The sequence below is a fragment of the Rhinatrema bivittatum genome, chromosome 18, assembly GCF_901001135.1.
Source record: "Rhinatrema bivittatum chromosome 18, aRhiBiv1.1, whole genome shotgun sequence".
NCBI classification, from domain to species: Eukaryota; Metazoa; Chordata; class Amphibia; order Gymnophiona; family Rhinatrematidae; genus Rhinatrema; species Rhinatrema bivittatum.
In genome coordinates this window covers 55,518,228-55,530,608 of record NC_042632.1, presented here as the reverse complement: position 1 = coordinate 55,530,608, position 12,381 = coordinate 55,518,228, and the positions used below count along the sequence as shown (strand labels likewise).

At 44.6% G+C, this 12,381-nt stretch overlaps 1 protein-coding gene across 3 annotated transcripts in view; it reads left to right on the top strand.

Moving 5' to 3' along the window:
- Positions 1-12,381, top strand: part of STK10 (serine/threonine kinase 10) — a 62,005-nt gene that overhangs the window by 26,688 nt on the left and 22,936 nt on the right. For all 3 annotated transcript variants that reach the window (XM_029583654.1, XM_029583655.1, XM_029583656.1), the window contains exons 3-4: positions 5,711-5,759; positions 6,195-6,344. In XM_029583654.1, coding sequence (XP_029439514.1) covers positions 5,711-5,759; positions 6,195-6,344 — 199 coding nt within the window. The remainder of the gene's footprint in view (positions 1-5,710; positions 5,760-6,194; positions 6,345-12,381) is intronic.

Genomic DNA, 12,381 nt, shown 5'->3' with positions numbered 1-12,381 from the left:
CTGTGTATAACATATAGAGGTGAGTGAAGCCTGAACCTTTTGGTTCGGTCTTCGTTTTTGGCCCGCCGTGGGAAATTTCATATTTCCCGTGGTTCGGGCCTTTTAAATTTGGGGGGGGACCCGAATTTCAGATTAGTGCACGCTAACCCTGAAAACAAATTTTTCCTGAAATTTCAGAAAAAACTCGTTCGGGTTTCGGGCTCCCCGAACCAAGACGAATGCACATCCCTAATAAAATTATGGTCTATGCACAACAGCGCAGAAAGCGGTTTTTTTTGTGTGCACATAAATGCGTGTTAGTATCCTCGCATGGAAATCCCATGCTAACGAGGCATTAGTTTACCCACCCCATGCAGAGAGCTGCAAAACTCCTTGCTACATCAGCACAAAAGTGTGCACACAACTGAGGGTTAAACTGTGCCGAGTCCTCCATCTTTTGTGAGGGCTTTTCCTTGGGAGGTAGAATCTGAAACTTGATGTCACCAGGGTTAACCTGCCGGGAGGGTATCTCAGTGGAATGAAGTTACTGAACCCAGAATGTACCCAAGTGCGATAGCGTTTGGAGTGGCGAGAGGTCTGATAGCTGGGGATTTACATTGTTCAGCTCTTGTAGTAGTTGTGATGACTTGCAGTGCTACTCGGTGCAAATTCGCAGCTTTTAGTAACCTTGGGTAAGCCTTGTGCGGGTGGAAGGGAGTCTGGTTTGGGGCTACAGGGCAGGGGCAGGGCTGCTGATATATACAAGCCGATACAGTACAGTGCGCTCCGGTGGAGCGCCCTGTTAACCGGTATTTGGATGCGCGTTCTCAACGCGCTAGCTTTACCCCTTATTCAGTAAGGGGTAATAGCATGTCGAAAACGTGCATCCAACACCCCCGAGACTAATAGCGCCCGCAACATGCAAATGCCTGTTGATGGCCCTATTAGGTATTCCCGCACAATTCAGAAAGAAAAATGTGCAGCCAAGCCGCAGATTTTACTTTCAGAAATTAGCGCCGACCCAAAGGCTGGCATTAATTTCTGCCGGCACCTGGGAAGTGCACAGAAAAGCAGTAAAAACTGCTTTTCTGTGCACCCTCCGACTTAATGTCATGGCGATATTAAGTCGGAGGCCCCAAAAGTTTAAAAAAAAAAAAAAAAAGTTTAAAAAAAAATTTAAAATGGGCCCGCAGCTTGTGAGTTGAAAACCGGATGCTCAATTTTGCCGGTGTCCTGTTTCTGAACCCGTGGCTGTCAGCGGGTTTGAGAACCAATGCCGACAAAATTGATCATCAGCTGTCAAAGCCGCTGACAGCCGCTGCTGAATCGCGCGCACAGGAGAGTGGTCTGGGCGCTCGCCCGCTCTCCCGCGATTTTTACTGTATCGGCCCGATAGTGAGGAGCTGTGGGATTGAGCCTTTATTTCAGAGGGCAGTGGACTCTCTGGGTGCATAGTGGACACGAGCAGTAAGTGATGCAAACGGTATTTTCCACTTCTAAAAGTCAATGACTCAGAAGACGCCTGAGTGACACCGAGCCAGGCCCTTGCCAAAAATAGAAGCACAAAGCTGAGTAACAATGGCAGGACATCTTTGCCGACAAAATAAATGAATGTGTGTGCTTTAGCTGGTTTATCTGATGGGACAGCAGCTGAGGAAGACTGTTTAACCCATCTCGCCCTGTGGAGAAGTCGACGGGTTGTTTTTTTCCCCAGCACTGCTGATGGCTTGCAGTTGTGTGCAGATGTTTAGGTGTCCCTAGTCAAACTGCATGCGTAAACTTTTGGACACCATGTGTACAGCTGGAGGTGGCTTTTTGAAATTGTGCCAAGAAATGAAAATCCTGGTCCCAGCCACACTGGTGCATGCTCTCAGCTGCTTCCACTGTGCCCTCTCTCGCGTCTTTCTACCTCCTTTATTCCCAGTTGCAAATCACTTCCATTTAACAATATCTTGCTATAGTATTAAATTACTAACCCCATGGAATTAAGTGTCTGAATTTTTCTGTTTGTAATTGGGGGGGGGGGGGGGGTCAGGTTGTTTTGAACCATAGACGCTGTCTGTCCTACCTATGGGCAGAATTGGCTCTTCATAGCAGGGGGCCCGTTGCATGAGCTGATAGGGTTCTGCCTTGATTACTATACTGGCAGTGCCCTGAAGCTTGGGCAGTAGAGAGCAGTCCTCTGCTTCCCACTTCAGCCCCTCCCATACTGGGAAGAGGGGAGGGAGTCTGGGGCACAGCTAGGAAGTCACTCTGCTCCCCAATCCAGCCGCCCTCCTGACATTTGGGGGAGAGACAGGGAGGAGACACTGCAGATCTGCTCCCTCCTCCCCTCCTGTCTGCAGGAAACAGGAGGGGAGGGGTGAGGCTGGCGTGGACAGCAGAGCAAAGAATTCAATAAGTAGTAAGGGCAATCATTCTAGCGTAGGCCAGCTGCGCATTTCAGAAATTACCAATGTAATATAGATTTCTGTAAATATATATCTTTTAATTTGCAGTCTGCCCCCAAAAGTCACAGTGACACATTCATCAGACACTGACTGTTCTTGCTGTATTAAAGATTGCTAAATTCCCGGGAAAATAAAACCTGAAATCAGAGGTCCCTGCTAATAGCTTCGGGCCAAGCTTTGCCCATGTTCTGTGAAAGGGGTAACGTGACCCCCTCAGAAAGCTGAAAAAAGGATGGAGCAGATATTTAAGATCAGGATTTCACCGGAGTTTGGTAGGATGGAGGTGTTTGGGGAGGGAAGTTCCCAGTTCATGACCTTAAATAGTAAAGCTGCCACTTGTCGTGTTTTTGGCCATTTCAGTATTGTGGCAGGATGGGATGCATGGGATGATATAAAGAAAGTCACAGGAGATGTATCTGGGGGGTGGGAAAGGAAATGTTTTTCTATCTTACATTGCCCTGAGGGTCAGTGGGGTCGCTGTCTGTCTCATCCTCCTGGTTTCTGTGAGGATGGAGAGAAGGTGCGTGGCCTCTCCCCATCTGACCCAGGCTAGCAGGTGTTCCACTTCAGGAAGCTTTTCCAGTAATGTGTCTGACACACGAGATCTCAATGCAGGACAGAGCAATTGGAATTTGAGGTCAGGGTGAGGTGGAACGGTTACGTGCAAGTCTGCTTTTCGTGACATGAGCCATTGGAAAGGATTTTGTCTACATCGGACAGTTCAGGTGTCCTTATAACAAACATTTTTGCGGCTTTCGTGCAGTCACCATTTCTTGGCTGCGTTTGAGAAATGCTGGCTTAGATTTTATATTTAAATAGAACCAAAAGATTAGGATAACTTCACAAGCAAATGACAACCAATTCATCCACTCGTCCTGTAATTAAACTCCAAAGAGACCTACATATGATCTTCTCACATACCAGCATTTGTAAGAGAACGAAAAACTGAGGTTCAGGCAATAGACACACAATCTCACAGAACAGGGGAATGTATTGCATATAAAATACATTTAAATATTTTTACTGTAATTTCTAAACAAGGCCATGCTGTCAAATTATCAAATTCCAAAAATATATATACACTTTTTATACAAATTTTAGCCAGCTACATTACCATAATTATAAATAGTGCACAAATCTATATATAAAGAAAATAAATCACACTATACAGGACCTATAAACAGTCTTACAATCATACATCCACAAACATTTACTCATCCATACCAGTACAATCCACTCAAAACCATTTTCTCTTTAGAAATCAATTGTCAGTTTTGCATTTCCAGTTCCACAATGAAAAATATTTTTTCCTTATAATTTAGGTGACTAAAATTTGTATGAAAAAAGTGTGTTTGGAATTTGATTATTTGCCAGTGTGGCCTTGTTAATAAATCACAATAAAAATATTTAAATGTATTTTCTATGCAATATATGAATTGTACCGTACACTCCCTGGTCTGGGAAATGATATGACCATCTGTAGCATGGGATAATCCTCAGTCTGTGCTATTCTAATGTATTTTCTGTTGAAAGAAAGATTAAAACTTTCTCCAAAGCCAAGCAATCAAACTTACCTTGCAAGTCTTTAAGTTGCTTTTTTACCCGACACGCTCTGCTTCAGAAGTATATTCTTGAAGAGCTGAACAAGAAAGTTTGTACAGACCAATGATTATACTTGTGCTACAGACATTGAGAGCTGTTACAGATATTCATGTCAGCATGCCACAAGGAGCTCACTTTTTTTTTCCTATTTGTATAGGAGTTTAAATACAGAGAGTGGGCAGATTGGTTGTGAGCATTGTTCCCTCTAAGCTATGCATGCACAAGAAATCTCAATATTTGCATTATGCTGACTTGCAAAGCACAAATTTGAACTTAGTTTATAAAATTGCACAAAAATAGTTTTTGCTCACACGGTCTTTCAAAAATTTGAGAGAATATTGGTTGCGATTTGTATTGTATTTCATAGAAACATGACAGCAAAAAAAAAAAGAGCATATGGTCTGTCTGTTCTGCCCATCCACACCACTGGTCAGCACCCTGCTGTGCCCTGAGCCTGGCCCAGCACCCTGGCGTCAGCCACAGTCTCCTGGCACCATTTCTGACATCAGGGGGTACCAGGGATCGCTCCTGCCACAGGGTAAGAGGGTCTGGGGTGGGGGAATCTGGTTCTTCCTGTTCCCTCACCTTTTTTTTTTTTTTTTTTTGCTGCAGAGACAGCATTAGTTTTCCCTTTAAAAAAAAAAAATAAAAATTAAATTATTAAAATTGTGCCTATTGTTTTTTAAAAATAATTGAAATAGTAAATTTTATTTCTGATGAATGCATGTCCCTAATTTGAAGATTTTTTTTTTTAAAGATTGCTGTATTTGGTGCTCCCAACAATTAGACTGCCTGTTGGAAAGTGACGCGTGCATTCAGTGTAATTTTTCATGATTGGGTTGGGGTTGTTGAGAGATTTTTTTTCAGCAGAGTTATGAGAGGAGGAGGGTTTCTGGGATAGGGTGTATTGCACAGCAGCTAAAAGGTGGGTGTGGTGAGGTATGGAAAGGTGAAGGATGAGCCCGGCATGACTGAACAACGCTCCCATTCTTACATACAAAAGAACAAGTTTTAGAAGTCAGGTTGATACTATCCTGCTTTTTTTTTTTCCCCCTGATGATTTTGAAACTGAAACATTCCCTAATGTGAGGTTCATGTTTCCATTTCTCTCTCTGGCATTGAACTGCTAACCTCCGACTCTACTGCTTCCTATCTCCCTTGGTTTTGGCTGTGCCTCCTGGGCAGAGGAAGGGCTGGACTTGCTGCACTGTTTATAAACAGGATGTTTGCCAAAGCCTGTGCCCTGCGCTGCTGCTCACAGGAGACCCAAACAGAGCCCGGCTCCTGCATCCTGGGCAAACTGGAGCTTTATGTGCCATGACCGTAGGAAGCAGCTAGCAGTGTTCAGGACCCTCCCCGCGCAGAAGGCGAATTCTGCAGAACTGACCAACACTTCTGGGCATTGCAGCAGGCACCTCTGCCTTGGTGACAGAAGTGAACCTAGAGCTAGAAAAGGTGCAGAGGCGGGGGACAAAAAAATGATAGAAGGGATGGAACATCTCCCCTACGATGAGAGGCTACGCAGGTGAGGGCTCTTCAGCTTGGAAAAGAGACGGCTGAGAGGGGACAGGATAGGAGTTTATACCATCATGAGTGGGATGAAGGGGTAAATATATACATTTTGTCCAAATCATGAGGTACAGTAATGTAAATTGGAAATGTTCTCTTTCTTTGGTTAGATTATGATCGAGTTCTGTCCCGGTGGAGCAGTGGATGCTGTCATGCTTGGTAAGTCATTAGAACAGTGTTTGGTGTTGCAGGTCTGTCTTCTGACTCTGGAATACTGATATAGTTTGGTGTTTGCATATAGTTCTCAATATCCATCTCCACCCATCGTCCCAGCCCTATCCATCCCTCCACCTCTACATTCGTTTGTGAAATCAGCAGTGTGGGGCAGGTCAAAGTATCTCTCTCCTTCCAAACCTATGATAGTTACAATAAATGACCCAACTGCACCCATCCCTGTTCCAGTTGCCTGATTTCCATCTTATATTTCTCCTTCTGACTTAATTCATGCTTAAGAATGAATTGAAAAATGGTTATTTTGTTGTAATGTGTGGAGGATGTTAGCAGATCTCCTCTGGGTCTATGCACAGCTCAGCACTCTGCACTGACTCTTGAGCTTCTTCCTAACGCAATGCTTATCCCGATGTGTTTCCATAGAGTTGGATCGTGGATTGACTGAAACCCAGATCCAAGTTATCTGTCGTCAGATGCTTGAGGCCCTGGTCTACCTGCACAGCAAGAAAATAATCCACCGGGACATCAAAGCGGGTAACGTGCTGCTCTCTCAGGATGGAGACATGAAGCTTGGTGAGCAGTGGCAGGAAGAGTGTCTGGTACATGTGCCATCTTTCAGTAAAACACAAATTATTACATATGTATGACGGGAGAAATAAGTGTGCGCACATATATGCCTGTTCCTGTGAAGATGAGAATTAATGATACCAGGAGGCAGTGCGAATATACCATAAGCCTCTCAGCAATTTATTCCTAGTTTGATCCTCAATGATTTCTGCCTGGTGCAGGCCTGGGTATTTCATGTGCACGCTAGGTCTTTAAATTAATGGCATTTTTTCCCCCACTTAGACTGGTGCTAGAGTGAGATTTGTTGTAACCAGAGGCCAGCTTTCAGCTGCCTGGGACTGGGAGCAGTGACTGCCTTCTGGCAAGGGTGCTGGGGCAAAGCTTTTAGGTCTGACCTGATGATCCACCTGCCAGTTGAGTTTTCAGAGTATCCAGAGAAAAACTTGCATTTTTCTGGGTCTCCAATGTATTCATTATGGGTATTTAGAAAACCCAAATAGCTGTGGTTTGGGATGCTCTGAGCTGGGGTTTTGGAATTTCCGAAGGATGTTTTCTTCTCTGCTTCCAGTATGTCATGCCATCTAATGAACACTTCTGGGGTTTGTTTGGGTTTCTTTAGGGGCGAGAATTCTTTGTGTGCATTGACGCCACATACTAAACATTCCTGAATGATTTGCTGGGTCAGGTTAAACTTTGTGACGTCCTCTTCTGCAGCTGGCGGCATTGAGTTGCGGCAAGGGAGGGTAATAGTAGTTTGTCACTTTAGTCCACTTGGATATGTTGAAATAAAGGTGGTCAAGCAAGTTGTAGGTGAGACCTTTTTATTGAGCCAACTTAATACATTCGAGAGAAGTTTTTTTGGAGCTCTGCTATCTTCGTCAGGTTGGTATAGAATTGCAGCCCAAAAACTACTTGGACAGACTTGATGAAGGGAACATAACTTGTGTCAGAAATCGATGAAGTTAATCCAATAAAAGCTCTCGCCTCCCACTTGTGGGCCTGCAGCTGCCTGCTGGGTGCTAAGCAGGGCGGTTTAACTCCTGCCATGCTTTCTGTGCAGTCACATAAGACCAGGCTTGTGGCGAGGTTCTCAAATGCAGGAAGTTCAGTGTTGCAATCCCGTTCTGAATTCATGGTGTAATCTTTAAATCTGTTTGAGGTGACGTGAGTCACATCTGGCAGCAGTGAAACCCATTTTAATCTAATCGAGAGAGCCCGAGACCTTTTGGTTTTACTGCTGTACAGTGAAGGGAGGAAGGAACTCTTGCTTTAAAGCAGTTTTGCTGCTGTTCAAATTCAGGTTTGTTTTTTTTTTTCTTTTTTAAATTCTTTTCATTAATACCAAACCAACAAAAGTGAAGCATAGAGTTGTCTCTCTCCATGCTCATAAGATGGATCAATGCAGTAAAATGTTTGTTTGCCCAGTATCATGAGCTTTCCCAGACTCCGACTTCCTCGGCAGTGAATCCCGGTTTTATGAGGGCTATGCACAGAGCCTCTAGCATTGTACACCACCACCTCCACGGCTAGGGGAGCTGTCACCATGGAAGGTGGAGCCGCCTTTTTCCAATTTAAAGCAAAGTATCTCTTGCCTATAGTAATTAACATATTTACTGGGATAGTAACATGTAGACATAAATCTCTGAGCCAGCAAACACATTTGTGAGGATGCCTGGAGCACCACATGAGCGACCTTATTTAACATGCTTATTATGCAGTGCCAAAGTTTGCTCATACTCCTATTCTGCCAGATCACATGAAATGTTTTAAAAACACTTTGTAGAATTGTGCAACAGATCTTGCACCTTTTTCTTGTGCCAGGGCAGCTTAGGCCCTACTATGTGTAAAGCAGTGAGAATCTTCCGGCGTTCTGAGGCTCACTGGGAGTTTGCACCATGTATGTGTGCTTGATGAAAGCAGTGAGAATCGTCCAGTGTTCTGAGGCTCACTGGGAGTTCGCAGCATTTATGTGTGCTTGATGAAAGCAGTGAGAATCTTCCGGCGTACTGAGGCTCACTGGGAGTTCGCAGCATGTATGTGTGCTTGATGAAAGCAGTGAGAATCTTCCGGCGTACTGAGGCTCACTGGGAGTTCGCAGCATGTATGTGTGCTTGATAAAAGGCAGGATGGTTCTTTCCCACCCTTTGCTGCAGATGAGCACTAGTAATTGGCCCTGTTTAAAAACAGGTTTGCCCAGTCCTTTCCTAGAGGGTGAGACATTAAAATGTCAGATATCCATGCCTCTTTCAACAAAGGAGACCTTAGAATGAGAGGTCATGGGATCAGGGTGCAAGGAGGTAGACTGTGGAGTAATCTAAGGAAATATTTCTTTACCGAGAGGCAGATGGATGCATGGAACCCTCTCTGTAATAGAGGTGCTAGACACGAGGTCAGTATTCAGATTGAAGAAGGCATGCGTCAGGCACTGGTAGGGATTGTAGAGCTGAGCTGTTGGTGTGATGAGCAGACTCAATGGGCCATGTGGTCTTTCTGCTGTTGTATTTCTCTAGATACAGCAGTGATGCCCTTGATCAGGGGGATTCTGGGACAATGGTTGCAGTTTATGCTGTCAAGTTACCTACCGGCAGTCTTGTCATAGGCATTTACTGTTCCTTCTTGTGTACTAACCTTAATTAACGAAACCTTCCCACGGAGGTGATGCCATGATCTATTCCCCTGCACTACAAGGGTTGTGCTTGCTATGTTGGTTGATTCAGGCAAGATTGTCCTTGCAGTATGAGATGAAAGGTGGCTGAGTTGGACTTATTTCTGCAATCTGATTTTTATCTTTAAAACAATTAGAGAAGAAGAAACGGTGGTTCTGTTTTTTTCACTGGTGTGAAAGGCAATGGCTGAAATGCTTGTCTGTGTTCTTTTTTTTTGTTTGTTTTTTTAATACTTTCCAATGTTCACCAAAGAGACTTGATGGTTTTCAGTCTGAGGGTATCAAAGTGGATGCTTTGGAGATCTTGGGTTTTAACCAAGAAAAAAACACAACTGGACTTCTAAATGCACGAAAACGTTTGACTTTAGAAACGCTTTAGGGACATTTATGTATTCTTACGGTCTTTTATCTGGAGAACTCTGAGCCAAGCACGTGTAATTATCTGTCCCTGGTCTTCAAATACTTTTTCATTTTTAAATTGTACATGTGAACATGCCCAAGACAAGGGTTTGTTTGAAGGTTACGCGCAGTCTGTTTTTCAAAGGTGCATCACCCATTTGCTGTGCAAAAGCAAGGTTGAAGAATAAGACCCAAAGCAATATTTAAGTGTCCCCTACAAGCTTTCACTAATTCTTTTGACCTCTTTTTGTGTAGTTTGAGTTTAGAAGTACTGATGTGGATTTTTTTTTTCTTGGAGTCCTTTAGTTATCTCGTCATTTTTTGTTGTTGTCTGTGTTTAGCCACCGTGGGAGACACACGCAGCTCCATGAACTCCCCATGAACCTCGCTGCCTTGCCTCAGTCGGAAGAAAAGATGAATTAGTCTTGGGTGGCCTTGGCTTTTCCTGCCATTGTAACAAACACAAGTTCCGTGCCTTTTACTTTGCTCTGTGGTGATGGGGATAACGCTCTGTCAGTCGGACTTTAGTAAGATGCGCTGATAGTACAGGAAGCAGAAATGCCACTGGTGACGTGACTGGATGCTGTGTGGGGCACGGGGCGTGGATGGTGATTTAGTAAGAGGACCTGCAGAATAAGTAGGAAACCAGAAGGGAGGGGTGCAGGGTCTTCGGAGAAAGGGAAAATTGTGTTGGTGCATAAGGACTGATTTTTGTCTGTTTTCTGCATGTAACGCAGGTTTTGGGACACCAATGGTTTAAATAAACTGCCTTTCCCCTTTCTGAAGGGGAGCTGCCTTCCAAAATGTAGGCAATGTTGCAGAAATGGGAGGAGGTTTAAAGTTTTATTTTAAACTAATCTAAATTGAATTTTTTTTTTTTTGTATTTGGTTTGGTCTTTTTTTTTTTGTTTGCTTTGGACTTTTGATTCTTTTATATTTATTTTAAGCTTTTGAATTGTTTTTTGTTTTTTTTCCTCTTGGGGCGGGGGGGGCCAATAAATACATGGTTAGGAATTTTTAGATACCTCAGGTTTGGAGAAACCCATATTTGAGATGGAAGGGCTAACTAATTTAATTTAAAAAATCTTGCTTTGTTAGACTACTGTCCACTGCTTTCTGGTAAGTTATTGTCTGGCCAGGATATCTTTCCTTCCCAATTGCTGGATGTTTGTGTGTTGTGTTTTTATATATGAAAAAGGAAAAAATGCTAACCTGGCATTCATCCCAGCTGTGCAAAGCATTTGCAGATTTTTTTTGTTTTGGATGATGGCATTGAATAAAATTCAGTTTTGGCAAAAGCTCCTTCTAGTTTAGCTTTGCAGAATAAAACCAGAGCCAAATTTCCAATAACATTTACTGTTATATCAGTATACATTGAATAAAACTATTCAGGAAGCTTAGGGGGAATATTTTGTGCTTTTTTAAATGAAGTTTTTCAAGGGAAGGTCACTTTCGGTTTTTGGTAAAAACCCCATTATAAGAGGGTAGAAGCAAGGGGAAAGTTTTTGTTTTTTCCTCTGTGCCACAAAGGGTTACATAAGTGAATTTATTAGGAAGGAAAACCCACAAGCTGAAGTCCTGGGAAGTGTTTAACTTTACAGAATTCCTGAATGAGAAGTTCTCTGGGGAAGGAGGAGAATCAGGAAATGAGCTAGGGCGGGGAAGCAAACATCTGCCACCTCCTTCCTATTTCATAAGGCCCTGTGTAGGTGGGAGAGGAGTGCGGCCTCCTATTCTCCTCCCCAATGTTGTAACATGCCGAGGAAGCCCAATGCAGCTGCAGGAGATTTACAGCAGCATCACCAGAACATCTGTCCGTCCGCTGTGGCTGTCGTGGCACTGAATGCTGCTAAGGTGGAAGGAGGCAGATGGGTGCCCTCCAGTATAGTTACTTCTGTACACGTGCAGCTGCAGGAGATTTACAGCAGCATCACCAGAACATCTGTCCGTCCGCTGTGGCTGTCGTGGCACTGAATGCTGCTAAGGTGGAAGGAGGCAGATGGGTGCCCTCCAGTATAGTTACTTCTGTACACGTGCAGCTGCAGGAGATTTACAGCAGCATCACCAGAACATCTGTCCGTCCGCTGTGGCTGTCGTGGCACTGAATGCTGCTAAGGTGGAAGGAGGCAGATGGGTGCCCTCCAGTATAGTTACTTCTGTACACGTGCAGCTGCAGGAGATTTACAGCAGCATCACCAGAACATCTGTCCATCCGCTGTGGCTGTCGTGGCACTGAATGCTGCTAAGGTGGAAGGAGGCAGATGGGTGCCCTCCAGTATAGTTACTTCTGTACACGTGCAGCTGCAGGAGATTTACAGCAGCATCACCAGAACATCTGTCCATCCGCTGTGGCTGTCGTGGCACTGAATGCTGCTAAGGTGGAAGGAGGCAGATGGGTGCCCTCCAGTATAGTTACTTCTGTACACGTGCAGCTGCAGGAGATTTACAGCAGCATCACCAGAACATCTGTCCATCCGCTGTGGCTGTCGTGGCACTGAATGCTGCTAAGGTGGAAGGAGGCAGATGGGTGCCCTCCAGTATAGTTACTTCTGTACACGTGCAGCTGCAGGAGATTTACCAGCAGCATCACCAGAACATCTGTCCGTCCGCTGTGGCTGTCGTGGCACTGAATGCTGCTAAGGTGGAAGGAGGCAGATGGGTGCCCTCCAGTATAGTTACTTTCTGTACACGTGCAGCTGCAGGAGATTTACAGCAGCATCACCAGAACATCTGTCCATCCGCTGTGGCTGTCGTGGCACTGAATGCTGCTAAGGTGGAAGGAGGCAGATGGGTGCCCTCCAGTATAGTTACTTCTGTACACGTGCAGCTGCAGGAGATTTACAGCAGCATCACCAGAACATCTGTCCGTCCGCTGTGGCTGTCGTGGCACTGAATGCTGCTAAGGTGGAAGGAGGCAGATGGGTGCCCTCCAGTATAGTTACTTCTGTACACGTGCAGCTGCAGGAGATTTACAGCAGC